General features: G+C 41.7%; 1 protein-coding gene across 1 annotated transcript in view; it reads right to left on the bottom strand.

Moving 5' to 3' along the window:
* Positions 1 to 16,428, bottom strand: part of LRRC1 (leucine rich repeat containing 1) — a 124,490-nt gene that overhangs the window by 31,311 nt on the left and 76,751 nt on the right. Inside the window, exon 4 of the mRNA XM_057699349.1 lies at positions 13,928 to 14,017. Within this exon, the coding sequence (XP_057555332.1) occupies positions 13,928 to 14,017 (90 nt within the window). The remainder of the gene's footprint in view (positions 1 to 13,927; positions 14,018 to 16,428) is intronic.

The following is a 16,428-nucleotide window of genomic DNA, read 5'->3' as shown; positions in this document are numbered from 1 at the left end:
TTGAAATTTTTTCCGTTAACAGAATTTTGTAAAGACCGAAATAAATGGAAATCTGAAGGTGCAATGTCTAGTGAATATGGCAGGTGAATCAGAACTTCCCAGCCAAGCTGTAACAGTTTTTGCCTGGTCATCAAAGAAACATGCGGTCTTGCGTTATCCTAATGGAAGATTATGCATTCTTTGATGACTAACTCTGAACGCTTTTCATCAAGTGCTGCTTTCAATTGGTCTAATTGGGAGCAGTACTTGTTGGAATTAATTGTTTGGTTTTCCTTAAGGAGCTCATAATAGAGGACTCCCTTCCAATCCCATCATATACACAACATCACCCTCTTTGGATGAAGACTGGCCTTTGGTGTAGTTGGTGGTGGTTCGTTTCTCTTGCCCCATGATCTCTTCTGTTTCACACTGTACAGTATCCACCCTTCATCACCTGTCACAATTTGTTTCAAAAATTGTGACCCAGTGGGGTGGGGTGAATTGGGAGATTGGGATTGCCACATATACATGACTAATAAGAAAAAAATATCAAATTGTACACTGGATATATGCAGTTTATTGTATGTCAATTGTATGTCAATAAAAGTTCTTAAAGAAAAAAAATGGAAAATTTTCATTATGTGTAAGTAGAGAATCAAATGCAGGAATGTGGTCAAGAAGGTTTTTTTCACTTATGTGGAACCCAAACATCAAGTGATGAACATAACCATGCTGGTGCAAACGATTTTCAACACTTGATGTGGATATTTTGAGTACGTCGGTGATCTCCCACGTGGTATAACAGTGACTGTTCTCAATTAACGTCTCGATTTGATCACTAACAACTTCAACTGGTCTACTCAACCGTGGAGCATCGTCCAGGGAGAAATCTCCAACACGAAACTTCGCAAACCACTTCTGACACATTCAATCAGTCACAGTACCTTCTCCATACAATGCACAAATCTTTTTTGTGTTTCACTTGCGTTTTTACCTTTCTTGAAATAATAAAGCATAATATGTCAGAAACGTTGCTTTTTTCTTCCATCTTCAATATTAAAATGGCTACACAAAAATTCACCGATTTTGATGTTTTTTTTAAATGCACACTGATACCACAGCTGGCACATACACTCTAACAAATGTTTTGAATGAAGTTAAAGACAACGAAGCACTACTAGAGCCCTCTTACGAATGAACTTTTTGGCCAACCCAATAATAACAGCATCACCTATCGCGCTAACACCCAAATATACCATCCTGTTATGTAAGAAGGTTCTCACTATAAAACCTCTTAGTTTCTATCGTTTGGGGGACAGTAGGGAAATGTGGATGCATGAGTGTTAGTTACAGTGACAACAAAAAATATCCTATTTTTGCAACCTTTCAAAACTCAAAAATTAAAATAAAGTGTATAAAATAATAGCCTTTCTGAGGGATGCTTCCCCATTATCTTATTAAACTATTTAAACCGAAGAAACTGGGATATTATAATCAGACCCTAGGGACCCACTGATGAAAAGTCTTCTAAAAAGAGTCTGAGAGGAGCAAGGCCCATCCCTTACAACTACTTGGATTTGCTTGACTGAAGTGCTTCATCATGGCGTCTCAGTTTCCCTAAGCTGAATACAATCATATCTATAGCAGCACTTAGGGCACGATATATATTCCCTTCAAGTCAACAGAGCCAGTCTGGTACCTTGTTTCCTTGAGAGAGCCCTGTGCCCAAGCATGGTTAGGGGCCTCACAGATATATGTGCCCCAAGTCGGGGTCTCTGGAAAGACTGCTACAAGATGCTATCAACCACAGGAGACATGCCCTCTGCCCAAAACCTCCTCCAAGGGCAGGCCTGCAGATGGGGAGTGGCTGGCACTGGCCAATTTGTAAGGATACATCATCCATAACTGGTGACTCGAGGGACGACAAAAGCAAAGACACTGGTTTGACTACAGACGCCCAGCCCCCACATAAGCCCAAACCTCAGAGGGGAACCTGGACTGCTCATCTCAGCTGGATCATTAACTGATTCTCAAATGAAACCATGGGTTTGGTTCTCATCAGTAACTTGCCCTGGACAGTCCCAGACCAAACGCAGAATCCTACCAGCCCCTCCAGAACATGGTTCTCCAGGCCGTTCTAGGAAGAGCTGACATAGAATAGGGTCTGCTTGAACACAGATTGAGACCAGAGACATTAAGACCAAAATGAATGGATGAATGATCTCCCCTCCTGGCTTTTGTGAATACAGCGTCTTCAATCAAGACTTCAGGACTTCCGGTGCCTTCCCCATCAAGGCAACATGGTCAGTTCCACTCCAGCATCTTTGCATCTCTTTTAGCAGCACCGGAGTAAAGGACATGCTGCTGAGAAATGATGCAGTTGAGGGACTGAACGCAATTCTGTCTACTTCAGAAGCCAGGCTCCTAACCACAGGCCAAGAGAAACTCTGCATGTATATGTCAGCTGCTTCAGTCAACACACGATATTATAGAGATGAAAGAAAGCATCCAGTACTTCTACTACTTTTACAAATGTGACCAAAGGTCAGACACTTGAGATGCAATATGAGAATGACTGGCCTCTAGTGCTCAGACCACTAGTAATGATATCAGCAGATTACTATACGACAGACACTGGTGCAAGCACTTTCCAAGAATTAACTTCTATAGATGAGAAAATGGAGGCACAGAGAGGGGACCTGAACAAGGTCTTCTACAACTGGGAAAGGGCAGAGCCAAGATTCACCAGGGAATCTGCATTTTTTTTTCTTTTTTTTGGGGGGGTACACCAAGTTCAATCATCTGTTTTTATACACATATCCCCGTATTCCCTCCCTTCCTTGACTCCCCCCCCTCGAGTCCCCCCCACCCTCCCCGCCCCAGTCCTCTAAGGCATCTTCCATCCTCGAGTTGGACTCCCTTTGTTGTACAACAACTTCCCACTGGCTATCTATTTTACAGTTGGTAGTATATATATGTCTGTGCTACTCTCTCGCTTCGTCTCAGTTTCCCCTTCACCCCCCGCCCCCTCCCATACCTCGAGTTCTCCAGTCCATTCTCTGTATCTGCGTCCTTGTTCTTGTCACTGAGTTCATCAGTACCATTTTTAGATAGGGAATCTGCATTTTTAATCACCATCTTCTGCCATCTCTCACCCTGGACTTTGTGAAGTCAACTTTGTGAACAGGAAATACATGAAGCTACACGTATGTAAAACAAAGTATTCAATAATAAGTTTCCTCCTACTTCTGTCTTTTCATCTATCTGGTTTCCTACCACCTAGGCCCTCTCTCTAGAAATAACGCTTTTCGTTAGTTATTTATGTATTCACCCAGAGTTGCCTTTTATGCAAAGACAAACAGTTTTGACTATACAGGCTTATCCTCCTCTTTTTCACACAAAAGGGAGCATCCTATACAAAGGAGATATTTGTCTCCTTTCTTATCTGTACACACCAGTATTTTTTTAACTGCACAGTATCTCACTATCTCTACAGACCTTAATTTTTTTAACCACTCCCCTAGTAACAGATATTTTACCCTTCAATTTTAATTTCTGGCAAATTAAATTTCTATGTGATACCCTCAGGATGACCTCATTCTCCTCCTACAAAAACCACTATTTTCTATCCTCCCTTCATTCCCACCATTTTTACCACCAAATGGGGTTTGAAAAAAGAAAAGAAAGACAAACACCTCACAGGCTCCTGCAGAAAGAGTGCACAGAAGCCTTTCTTGCCAGAACACTAATCTTAGTGTTTTACACGGTCCCTGAGAGCAGGCACAAGAGTTACACTCTTCTGTAAGCCAGAATGTAGGCCAACTATATTTTTAGGATTCTATTTCAGGGACTGGATGAGGGGTTACTTTCAAAAAAAAAAATTTACATCTGTTCTCCACTATATTTTAAAAATTCCTCTCTAAACCACTTGGATTTTTTTTTTCCCATTTCAGTGGCCAATATCATTAAGAAAGTGAAGAATAAGATAAATTAAGGTGCCCAAGCAAACAAATGGCAGTACACTATTAAACCATTAAAATCTAAAATCTGCAAACATTTATGGCAATAACATTTAACTGGAATGGGGGAGATACTCACACATTCATGATATTTTTGCTCTTTTAATACCAGATTAGTATTTAAGAAATCTCTGGTTACAAACCTCTTTATGGTGGCTTTGCTCTAGAAATTTTTCTAAAAATCATTCATTTTGGTTTTGGAGCAATAAATAGTTTACAGAAATTCCCAGGCCTCAAAAATAAAAGAGCACTAAACACAGTAACAGTTTTCAAAAAGATCAATTTCTCTCAGGCAGCAGGTACTAACAGGTCACCATTCCCAAGGGCAGCAGACACAAAATCACGCCCACACGCTCGACTTCAGTCTGCCAGAGAACCCAGGGCTTATCTGCGTCTTCCGCTTCTATTAGCATTCGGCCACAATCAAGTCTTTGTTCATCATAACCACTTAGTGACTGACCACTGGGTTTTGGGCACCGTGCCAGCTCTTTACATATACTTCTTAAAGAACGCTCTTTTTGGAGGAGAAAATTTAATTAAACAGAGTAGAGATGTCTAGACATACTGAGGCTAACTTAACTTTTTTTTTTTTTTCTTTTTCTGCTGGTACTAGTTTCTTTAATGGCAAAGGACATGGAATCTCATGGAGCCAGAGACACGAAGTCAAGACAGAGCAGCTTGCTCCCGAAAGAGGCAGCGCCTTCCCAGATTCTCAAAATCTTCCACAAGTTCCCGATGGGGCTTCTGTATCCTCCCCACCCTCCCCTCCCCTATCCACAATAGCTAGACGTTTTGGAGGCTCTGGCTGTGCGGACCTGCTGATCACCAGGTGCCAGTAACTGAGACAAAATGACCTCAGCACGTTGCCTGTAAGGCTACATTACAGAGCATTTCCTGTATGAATAACCTAGGTCCATTGCCCAGGTAGATAGCATCATCCCTCAGCAGCACCAGGCTTCAAGTTTGCCTAATGTCCGTTCTTTTTATTTTTTCTCAGAGATACATTTCACTTACTATAATATCCACCTTTATAATGTGTACTATTCAGTGGTTTTTAGTATATTCACAAGGTTGTACAAACATCACCACTACCTAATTCCAGAAATTTTCCATCATCCAAAAAGAAACGTCATACCCATCAGAAGCCATTCCTTATCCTCACCCTGTTCCCCGTGCCCCAGCCCACCTCACCCCCACCCCTCCTTACCCCCACCCCCACTCCTGGCAACCACTAATTTAGCTTGTCTCTACGGATTTACCTAGACTGGACATTTCATATAAATGGAATCGTACAATATGTGACCTGACTTCCTTACTTAACATGTTTTCTAGGTTTATCCATGTTGTAACGTGTCAGTACCTCACTACTTTTTATGGCTGAGTAATATTTCATTACATGGACATAAGTACATTTTGTTTATCAGTTCGTCCACTGATGAAAATTTGAGTTGTTTCTGCCTTTCGGCTACCAAGAAAGACGCTGCTATGAACATCTGTACACACGTTTTTTATAGACATATGTTTTCAATTCTCTTGGGTAAACACAACTAGGAGTGGGACTGCTGGGTCATACAGTAAGTATGTTCAACTTTTCTGCGGAAGGACCTGCTCCCTCAAGTGAGGGGCTGCATCTTTTTTATTGAAGTAGAGTCGATTTACAATGTTGTGTTAGTTTCAGGTGTACAGCACAGTGATTCAATTATATATATACTTTTTTTCAGATTCTTTTCCATTATAGGTTATTACAAGATACTGAATACAGTTCCCTGGGCTACACAGTAGGTCCTTGTTGTTTACCTATTTTATATATAGTAGCGTGTCTGTTAATCCCAATCCCATAATTTACCCCTTGCCACCCTTCCCCTTTGGTAACCATAAATTTGTCTTCTATGTCTGCAAGAGCGTTTCTGTTTCGTAAATAAGTTCATTTGTATTATTTTTTAGATTCCACATGTGAGTGATATCATATGACATTTGTCTTTCTCTCACTTCACTTTCATAATCTTTAGATCCACCCATGTTGCTATAAATGGCATTATTTCTTTTTTTTGACTAATATCCCATTGTGTGTGTGTGTGTGTGTGTGTGTGTATACACACACACATACATATACCCCATCTTCTTTATCCATTTATCTGTGGACATTTAGGTTGCTTCCACGTCTTGGCTACTATATTAAATAGTGCTGCTGTGAATACTGGGGTGCACGTATCTTTTTGAATTTAGAGTTTTCTCCAGATTTATGCCCAGGAGTGGGATTGCTGGATCATACAGTAACCCTTTTCTTAGTTTTTTAAGGAGCCTCCATACTGTTTTCCACAGTGGCTGCGCCAATTTACATTCCCAAGCCTGCATCATTTTAAATCCCCGCCAATAATGTATGAGGGTTTCAATTTGTTCACCAACGTTCGTTCATCTTTGATGACAGTCATCTAATGGATGTGAAGTGGTATATCACTGTGGTTTTGACTTGCATCTATCTGATGACTAATGATGTTGAGCACCTTTTCATGTCCTTACTGGCCAACTGTAAGTCTTCTTTGGACAAATTATTCAAATTCTTTGCCTATTTTTAGTTGGGTTATTTGTCTTTTTAGTGTTGAGTGGTAAGAGTCCTTTAAATATTCTAGATATATGATTTGCAAATATTTTTCCCCACTTGTAGGTTGTCTTTTCACTTTGTTGACAGTATCCTTTGATGCATAAAAGCCTTTGATTTTGATGAAGTCTAATTTATCCACGTTTTCTTTTGTTGTTCAGACTTTTCACGTCATATCTAAGAAACCATTGACTAATCCAATGTCACAAAGATTTACCCGTATGTTTTCTTATCAAAGTTCTAGCTCTTACATTTAGGTCTCTGCTCTACTTAGAGTTAATTTGTTTATATGGTGTGAGTAGGGGTATGACGTCATTCTTTCGCACATGGATGGATATTTAGTTGTTCCAAGAGCATTTGTTGAAAAGACTATCTGTCCCCATTGAATTGTTCTGGTGCTCTTGTCAAAATCGGTTAACCATAAATGCAAGGGTTTATTTCTGAACTTCCAATTCTATTCCATTGATCTGTACATCTGTCCTTATGCTGGTACCACATAGTCTTGATGGTTGTAGCTTTGCAGTTAAGTTTTGAAATCTGGAAGCATGAATTCTCCAACTCTGCTCTTCTTCTTTAAGACTGCTTTGACTATTCTGAGTCTCTCATATTTCCATATGAATTTTAGGATCAACTCATCAATTCCTACAGAAAGCCAGCTAGGATCTTGATGGGGATTGAGTTGATGTATAGATCAATTTGGGGAGTATTGATATCTTAACACTATTAAGTCTTCTAATCCATAAACACAGGATGTCTTCCCCTTTTTTAGGTCATTTTTGACTTCTTTGAACAATGTTTTGTAGTTTGCAGCGCACGTCTCACATTTCTTCTGTTAAATTTATTCCTAAGTATTCTATTCATTTTGATGCTTTATAAGTAAAATTGTTTTCTTAATTTCATTCTAGATTGTTCAATGCTATTATATAGAAATACAACTGATTTTTGTACATTAATCTTGTATCTTATAACCTTGCTAAATTCATTTATTAGCTCTAATAGTTTCCTGTGGATTCCTTAGGATTCTCTATATACAAGATCATGTCTGTCTGCAGGCTTCCTCATTTTTGATCAGCAAAAAAAATGCAGTTTGTGATTCACTCAAGTAGAAATTGATACAACTGGTCTCAAGAAAAATATTTTCACTATCAACAAGCTCTTTTGGAAAGAAAAATTCATTCACACTTTGTACCAACATTTGAAAACTCCTTAAAGCAAAATTATCCTTCCTGGCTTGACTGGTGGAATCTTCCAGGTGTTTTTAGTGATAGTAAAAAGTCATTGTCACTTGGCACTGTTTTCAAGGGCCTATCTGAAAAATCAGTTTTATTCAGACAGTCTTCTTAAAACCCATCCAGGACTTGGAACTCTACTCTCGAAAATCCTCCGAAAGCCTCCCTCCTCTCCCGCCGCGGCCCTTCTGCGCTAAGTGGCACCTTCAATGACAAAGCCCTTTACTTAACTTTACCCCAACTTTTTCTACGCGGGATTTCAAGAGGTCTTTAAAAAGTGCAAATATGCAAAAAGTTTCATGAATTAGAAAATGAGGGCCAGGGAAGGGTGGAGAAAACTAGTGTGCCCACTAGGGCACCTGCGGCAAAGGAAATGCAGCTTCTCGCAGGAAGAAACCAAGTTCAAACCCCGGCTCTATCACCCACCAGTGACATACACACACACGGGCAGATTACTTACCCCCATCTTACAGACAAAGCTAATGAAGCTCGAGATGGTTCAGCTAACCTGTGAGTAGGGTGCTGTAACGGGACAGGTGCGCCCATCAAAGCACCCATCTCCCCCACCCCATACCACTGTGCATGCCATGCAGAAGCACCTCTGCCCCCAGGTCTAGGGGTCCCTTCATCGCATGGAAACAATACAGTTGCTCTCTCTGACCGTGGGAACCAGCTCTGAGCTTTCTGGCAGCAAAAGCAGAAGGGGAAATGTGATAAATGTCAGAACTGTTATTAAAAGGAAGAAGCTTACAGTTCTCCCGGTGAGGCATTTTTTCCCCTAAAAATATGTATTTTAAAAATCTCTCCCTAGTGGCTCCGTATGTGGGGGAAAATTAACCAATATTAATGGATAATAATTATTCTTCGGTAGAAGGTTTCAGGGCAAGGGAAACAGGCTCTTTTCATAGTTGTTTCTTTATGTCAACCTTTCATAGAAACTGACTGTATAGCATTTAGCCCAAAAAGTGACTGTGGAGGAACAGGGTAATGTGGTCCCAGCACAAAGCTTCTAGAACCTAACTCGATCATCTACGATGTCAGCTTGGAAACTGGCAACATGAAGGAGGTAACACCGTGCACCTCGTCCGATGAATTTGTTCAGCGTGTCAGAGCCATGGCAGGGTCAGTACGAACACAAACAGGGTCTCAGACCCACAGCCCCATGGCTCCAAGAGACAAGGTGGCCTGGGGGGTGCACATGCTCACACACACACACACACACACACACACACACACACACAATCGAACTGAGTTAGCCTACTGCGTGCAGGCTAAGACTCAAGTGCTAATGGTGCCGGTGATCTGGGGGTCGCAGGGGGTGGGGGAGGTCAGGGAATCTGAGTCTAGGATCTATTTCACCTCTTCCAATCACTGGAGAAGGTTTCATGAAAGAGGCAGAATTTCAACCATTATGTGGGGGAAAACCTCAGCCAGTTTGGAAAGAGAGGAGGCAGGTAAAAATTTTTTGAAGTTCACTTTCATAAAAGGCTTTGAAGCTCTCTGCTTGGTTTGAGCAGAGCTTGGCGGGATCTACATCCCAGTGAAAACTCCCCAATGCACGCTGCTACAATAAACCAGCAATGCCAAACATCTGAAACAGGGGTCTCCAAACTTCAAGTGAAACATAGATACAGCAGACTTTTTCAATGAAAATATTATACGCAATACCGATGCAAAAAACAAACAAACAAACAAACAAAAACTTTAAAGCTAATAGCAAAGCTGTGCTGGTGCAAACAGGGACCAGCAGAGACCACCCACCAGAGCACTGGTCCACACTCTCCACAACACCCAGGAGAAACTTCCCGGGAACCCCTGGGGGCCCAACAAGGCAGAGTTTGAGAACCACTGGTCTCTGGCTTAAGTGACTCCCAAACATTCTGCTCTAGAGTGGTTGTCCCAACATGTTTAAGAGTAAACTTTGATAATCCTTGTATTTATTTAAAAATATATATAGATGCACTAGGTACCATTATATTGTATACATTATAAAATATATAAAAACAAAAAAATTTAAGTAGAAAAAAAACGAAAGAAAAAATATTTTTAAATATTTTATTAAAGATACAAAAATCTTTTTGGCTCTCATTAGTGAAAACAGTGAGACTGAAAATACTGTATTATGTAGTAAATCTTTTGCTTTACATTTGGGAACAAAATTGATTCTAAATGATTCATTTTGGTACTTGTTTAACGGTTGTAACAGGTGAAAAAGACACCTCACAAAGTTACACTGATCCAAGAACTGCATCATCAGCTGCACTTATTAAATCATCCTATGTCTAATTTTTAAAAATTTCTCCCAATTATAGAAAAGTCTTTGCTGAAATTTAGCTGATAAATTCCCATCTTCCCCAACATCAAATACTTGCTCATAAAGACTAATCAGAAGGGGTTTTAACAAAGGGGTTTTAAAACACCCATTGAAGGTGAGTTCGTTTCCCGCTCTTTGTTAAAAATCACCTTTCCTTTGAAGGACCAAGTAAGGTACTCATGGGCCGTCAGAAAAGAGTCAGCAAATTTGGGACACTTTTATTCTAGTGAAAGAAAAATGTAGCCCATATAATTCTCTGTGGTTCAAAAGATTTTCCTGATCTTTTCTCACCTCGTTACAAGTATTATAAAGATTCTACTACTTCAGAGACTTGCTTTATCAAGGTAACAACATTGAGGGTTACCTGGCATGTGGCCACGCCCTGTAGGACATGAACCACCTGCGAGACGCTGGCTGCCGCTCACCGCAGCTGATGCTGCAGACTCCCAAGTACCTGAACAGTGCACTCAGCAATTCCAACGGCAGCAAGCTACCATGCACTGAGGCCAGCTCACGGGAGCCCCTAACGTTCTACACTAGAGAGACACACAGCTCAAGGCCACCACGTGAACCAGCAGTTCAGGCAGCTCAGCTCCAACACTGGACACCTCTGCATGCCTGTCGAGGACCGTGCACCCTTGCAAAACGGTGACAAACGGTAAGGATGTGGAAAAGGATATGCCGTGGCTTTCTGAGAAGCAGGGCAGGTGCCCATCGGGTACCCACCTCCCAGAGCATGGATTTGGGGATGTTTAAGAATGAAATACAAATATTTAGTCTTTTGATGTGTATTATTACTTTTTTCAAACAGCTGCTAGGTTGTTAGGACAAAAATGCTTATTGAGTTGTTTGGACCTGACTACTTAACAAAAGGACTGTCAGCTGTCACTAGGGGAAACAGGAGAAAGTCACGGAGCCCCTCAGGGCTATGGGTGATGGTGGGGTGGAGTGGGGGAAAAGCAGGCCTGGGACCAGGAGAGCTGGACCCCTGGTCCAACTCTGCCATCAACGCCCCAACGGTCTTCAAACTGCCATCGGCAGATCACACAGGATGGGACAGGGTGCCCTCAGCTCCAAGGCCCTGCAAGGCTGCCTGTCCTAAAGGCTGGGCTCTCTCCTCCAGGTGGGATATGCCCACCCAATCCTGGAGAAATACACAGTTCTCCCAGTTAAGGCCACATGACGTGCCAGGTGCCAAAAGGGGACACCCGAGATCCCACCATCAACTGAGGCTCAAAAGGCCGACACTGAGGTGGCTGCCCCATCGGACCAAACAGGCAGAGTTAACTTACACCCAAACCTCCACTCCAGAATCCACAGAGATAACAGTGAGTACCCATCACGCAAGTGGCCATTCGATGTCCTTTTCGTACTTTTTGTAATACCCGATATTTGTGCCTTGTTTTCAATACAATACTGTCTCTGAGAAGTAGTCTGCTTAAATGCTCCAGAGGCTGGTAAAATGCTCCAGAGCAACCATGCGGGAACCTTCGGGAAACTGAAGAGTCCCTCCCGTGAGGAACGCTGGGAAGTGTCAGATAATGATTTGCTTAAAGTACAGTATAATTATGCAAATAGGAGATCTCCTGGACAGTCACCAGCTCAGCTGTTTCAAGTGCCTTTTCAGCACCGTCCAGGACACCAGAGGCACCCAGTCTTCCCCAGGGTGGAGTCCGCTCTCCGTTTCTTTCTACTAAGTGAGAATGGACACATAAACACTAAGTCCAACAGGAAGAAACCATGGAGTCTCTTGCTGTGGTAACAAAACCAGGGATAGGAAACTCCCCGTCTCCCATTAATTTTCACCAACTGAACTAATAAGACTCAGTTGACTCACTCGTCTGCCCAATATTCTTACTTTCTGGGTGATTATTCACCACAGGGTTCAAGTTCAATGTGGCATTTTATTTTGGAAACAAGCAGTATGTATAAGGCTATAATAATAACACAAGCTGATTAAGTCTAAACTTGAAACAGAACAAAAAACTGCCCTTATTATTGATCAAAAAAGCGGATACACAAGAAATCCTGATCACTGACAAAAACAAGCACAGATATTAACAGAAAAGTGGCATAGGGACTTCCCTGGTGGTCCATTGGTTAAGAATCCACCTTCCAATGCAGGGGATGCAGGTTTGATCCCTGGTTGGGGAACTAAGATCCCACATGCCATGGGGCAACTAAGCCCACATGCCACAACTAGAGAGCCATGTGCCACAACTACTGAGCCCACACACCATAACAAAAGATCCCACATGCCACAACTAGAGAGAAGCCTGCACGCCACAATGAAAGATCCTGCGTGCCTCAACTAAGACCCAATGCAGCCTAAATAAATAATTTTTTAAAATAGCATAAAGAATATTGTAAATTACTCTACAAGGATTGTTAAGTAACATTTTCCATAAAAACAATGCAGTGAGGAGTGAGGGAGACACTCTGGTTTAATAAGGACATATTTTCTCTCAAAGCATGAAACCTGTTTAAAAAGACATGAATGAGATGATGGAAGGGGCAGCCATCTGGCCAGCGGGTGGCTGGGGTGAGTGGAGGAGGGTCTCAAGGGAATTAGATTCCAGAGACCCCGAGGGGCAGCAGGAGAGCAGCGTCAGTATTTAAGTGGCTGTTATATTAATTAGAAATATGTGAAACTGGACACAGCAAGAGTGCAGTGCATGAAATTCACGGCAAAACACAAAACACTCCATAGCGGGTACCATGAACTCAGGGGGTGCGGGGACCCTCCTGTCTCCATCCCTTCTTGAGAGCTAAAGGGCGTGGTTCTTAATCAGCATCTGTGCTGGCCCAGTGTCCAAGCATCAGCGTGAACCTCAGAGAAACAGGGACCTGCACGCGGAACAGAAGCCAGACTTCCTCCTCCTTCAAGGAGGAGACGCGGGGACTGCAGACGTCTGGCAAGAGAACCTCTGCAAAACACACCCAGATACAGTGCAGTTCCCCAAAAAGTGAGCTTCGTTTTTATCTTAAAACTTAGGCAGGACAGGTAAGCACGAGTGAAATCCTTCATGACAGCAGGATACACCGGTCCACCGGCATCGGCTGGCCACGGTGGGCTTTCAAGCAGTCAGGCGTGAGCCGCCAGCCTGCTTTAAGCCACTGTCTGCCCTGAAGGAATGGAAAAGACCTGCTAAGATAAATCCATCAATCCAGTCATCTGTGGGAACATGCACATGGATTCACCAGCACGCAGTTTCTTCACAGGATTCCACTTCTTGCCGTGGCCATCCTCCCCGGCCTCCGAGCCAGCATCGTGGACATGTGCCCGTCCCATTCCACCCCTCTCCCCACCCCACCCCGCTCCCCACGCCACGCCCGTTCCCCAGACACACCACCTTGCCTCCCTGTTCCCAGGTCCACGGCGTACAAACTCTGAAAGACAGAGCTGCTGTTCAGGGCACATGCCGTACATTTTCAATGAAATTACTAGGAACAGTCATTTCTAACAGTATTGAATAACCACCTATATGATACATGCTACGTCGCTTCAATTAACTACCCTGGAATCCATCAGCTGAAAGAAAACTCCCAAACAAATTTATGTTTTTCACTAGTAACAAGTAACAGCATCCTTTTTAACCATTAAAATTTAGGGGCAACTTGGATGCAAAAACACAGAGACTGGCTATGATCTTTCTTGAGGGAGATACTGAAGACTGTAAACGGCTTTCTGAGTAGAAAAACAAGAGCTGTAAAAGGAAAGGAGCTGCCACTGATTATATAAATGCCCTTTCAGCCTGATATACGCAAACTTCACATAAAAACTTACTTGCCAATATTTTCAGGCAGAGACTGCAGTGAGATGTCATTTACAGAAAGACATGTCAAATTCTGTAATTCGGGAAAGCTTTCTGGCAATCTAAAACAAACAAAAAAAATGTTATAGCTGAAAAAGAGAAGTGCATGTATGGTGTATACTAACATAAAGATTTCTTCTATATGCTGACTGAAATAACCTCCTAAAATTACTTTACATATTTATCTTGTCTTTCTATTTACAAGGAAAAAAATAAGGACTTGGGCTACCTAGTAGTACAGGGGCATGTACTTATTGATAGAGTGATTCAGAAATAAAGAGGAAAGATACTCCAGCTGTAAGAATGAAGGAGAAAAAATGTCATGAGCCTACCGAGTGCTCAATGAAAGAAAATGATAAATAGTTCCTACAGCTGAAAGTGAAAATACTTTATTGATTAGCAAAAAATAGAGAGAAATTTTAGCCCACAATATTATAATAAAACACAATACAGCTGCTTGATTTTTTTTTTTTTCCTGTAGCTTATAATACCCAGAGCAAAGCTACGGATTACTAACAACTAATCAGCTGACAGCCAATTGCTACTTTCTTAATATTTTTCTTTTGATTTGATTTAAGATGCCAATCATGTGAGATGATTATATGTTTCACAACCTTCTACACAAAAAGAAATTCTGTATACTTCCCTTAGACTCTTCTCAATAGCAAGGATTCAAAATAAAATTATTACTCAAATACTTGCAAAGAAAGTTTACTTTCAATATTTCTATGGTTACCAGTATTTGAGGAGGGAAAAACACTAACTGAAGGCAAAAAGATCTCATTGCATCTAAAATGCTGAAAGTCCTTATACACAAATCTGCTAAGATGGAGAAAAGAACACATAACTCACTTTTTTGCAGGGGATAGTGAGGACTTCTTGCCTTAGTGATAGTCTCTAGATTAGAATCTTTCATTTCTTTCCTCTTTCTAGGTTCCTTTTTTAAAAAATAAATCCTACGCAGTTTGACATTTAATATAGGTAATTCCAAACTTCAAAACCAAATCCAGGCCCCCAAAGACGAGAGTGTTAACTAGGATTTTCATAATCAATGAAATATATTCTCAGGAATGGTTATTACAAAGTTGCAACCTCTTCTGCAGTGTAATAGAGCTAAGATTTTTTTTAAATTTATATTTCAAAAGATGCAACTTATCTGTTCTGAGTTTTTACCACAAACTATACATATTATAATTTTTAAACTAGCTAAAATCGTAAATATAAGGTAAATGTTCTTTAGATGGCTGATTTGCTTTTTTTACTGGCTGTTAACGTTAAGAGCCAAACTATGTATGTGACCGGATGAGGAAGGCTAGATTTAAGGCCAAGAGAGAGGAAAGCTGGTCTGAGCTGCCGCTCGAAGGCTGCATGATCTCGAAAGGTCATTTCACCTCTTGGAGCCTCAGTTTCTTCAGCCATAAAATCACAAGGCCGCGCTGAATAATTTTTAAGGTCCCTTCAACTCACAGACATCATCTTAATTCTTAAGGGTAAACCTGCCAAATTAAAATGGCTTTCCTTTAAGAAACCTGCCAAATACGGGGCCAGGGTGAAAACTGAGTAAGGCCTCATATGATGCGCTATGTTCTGATCAAGAGTTTTGAGATGATGATAAAGTCACATATCAGCAGACATTAGGGGGAAAACACTAAATAAGTAGACAAGGGGATTCAGCAATTGAAGAGTTAACAAAAAACTCTGGGGCAGCATGAGTATTTCCCAGCTGCCTAACCCTAGGAGCTGCCTTAAACACAAATAGCTCAATTCAGTTCAACAATTACTGAGGGCTCACTCCATTCCAGAAAGCACAGTAGGGCTGCAGATAGAATGGTAAATGACAGAGGAATACAGTCTCGTTGGGGGGCCTCGGTGAAAGTGATCACGTACGTGTAGGTTTCGAGTGTTATGAGAAAAGTACGCAGAGAGCCTTACAGAGCCCAGACGAGGGGCTGTGGGGAGTCGTCAGGAAAGGGCCCGGGGAAGAAATGTGATGCTCAGGCTGCATCTTAAAGGAGAGTGAAAGGGTTGGCATAGTCCAAACAGAGGGGGAGTGAAATCGGGGACCTGGAGCCCTTTATTACAGTGGACACGACATCAGACAAGGCAACTGAGGGCAACGCAGGTGGAAATGCAGGCCACGGTCAGACAGAGGGCTGAGGAGGCTGCGCAGCACACCAGGAACTCCCACTTGATCTTACAGGGTCGGGGAGCTACAGAAAGGTTTGAGGAAGAGGGACAACTGCATGGATGATGGTTAAGAAAGAGGACAAGACATGACAACAGCAGTGAGTGAGAAAGCTATCAGGCTAGAGCTTACTAGACTACTATTTTTCATAAAACATTACTAGTAATGTAATAACTGACATTCAAAAGAGAAAAACCAGAATTATTTTTAAGACATATTTACTTCTTAAAAATAAGCAGATATGGCGGGAAAAAACGAAACGGCATTCCCCAGCACTCCGTACCCAAG

Source organism: Hippopotamus amphibius, chromosome 11, assembly GCF_030028045.1.
Source record: "Hippopotamus amphibius kiboko isolate mHipAmp2 chromosome 11, mHipAmp2.hap2, whole genome shotgun sequence".
In the NCBI taxonomy this organism is placed as follows: Eukaryota; Metazoa; Chordata; class Mammalia; order Artiodactyla; family Hippopotamidae; genus Hippopotamus; species Hippopotamus amphibius.
This window is presented reverse-complemented; position numbering and strand designations above follow the sequence as displayed.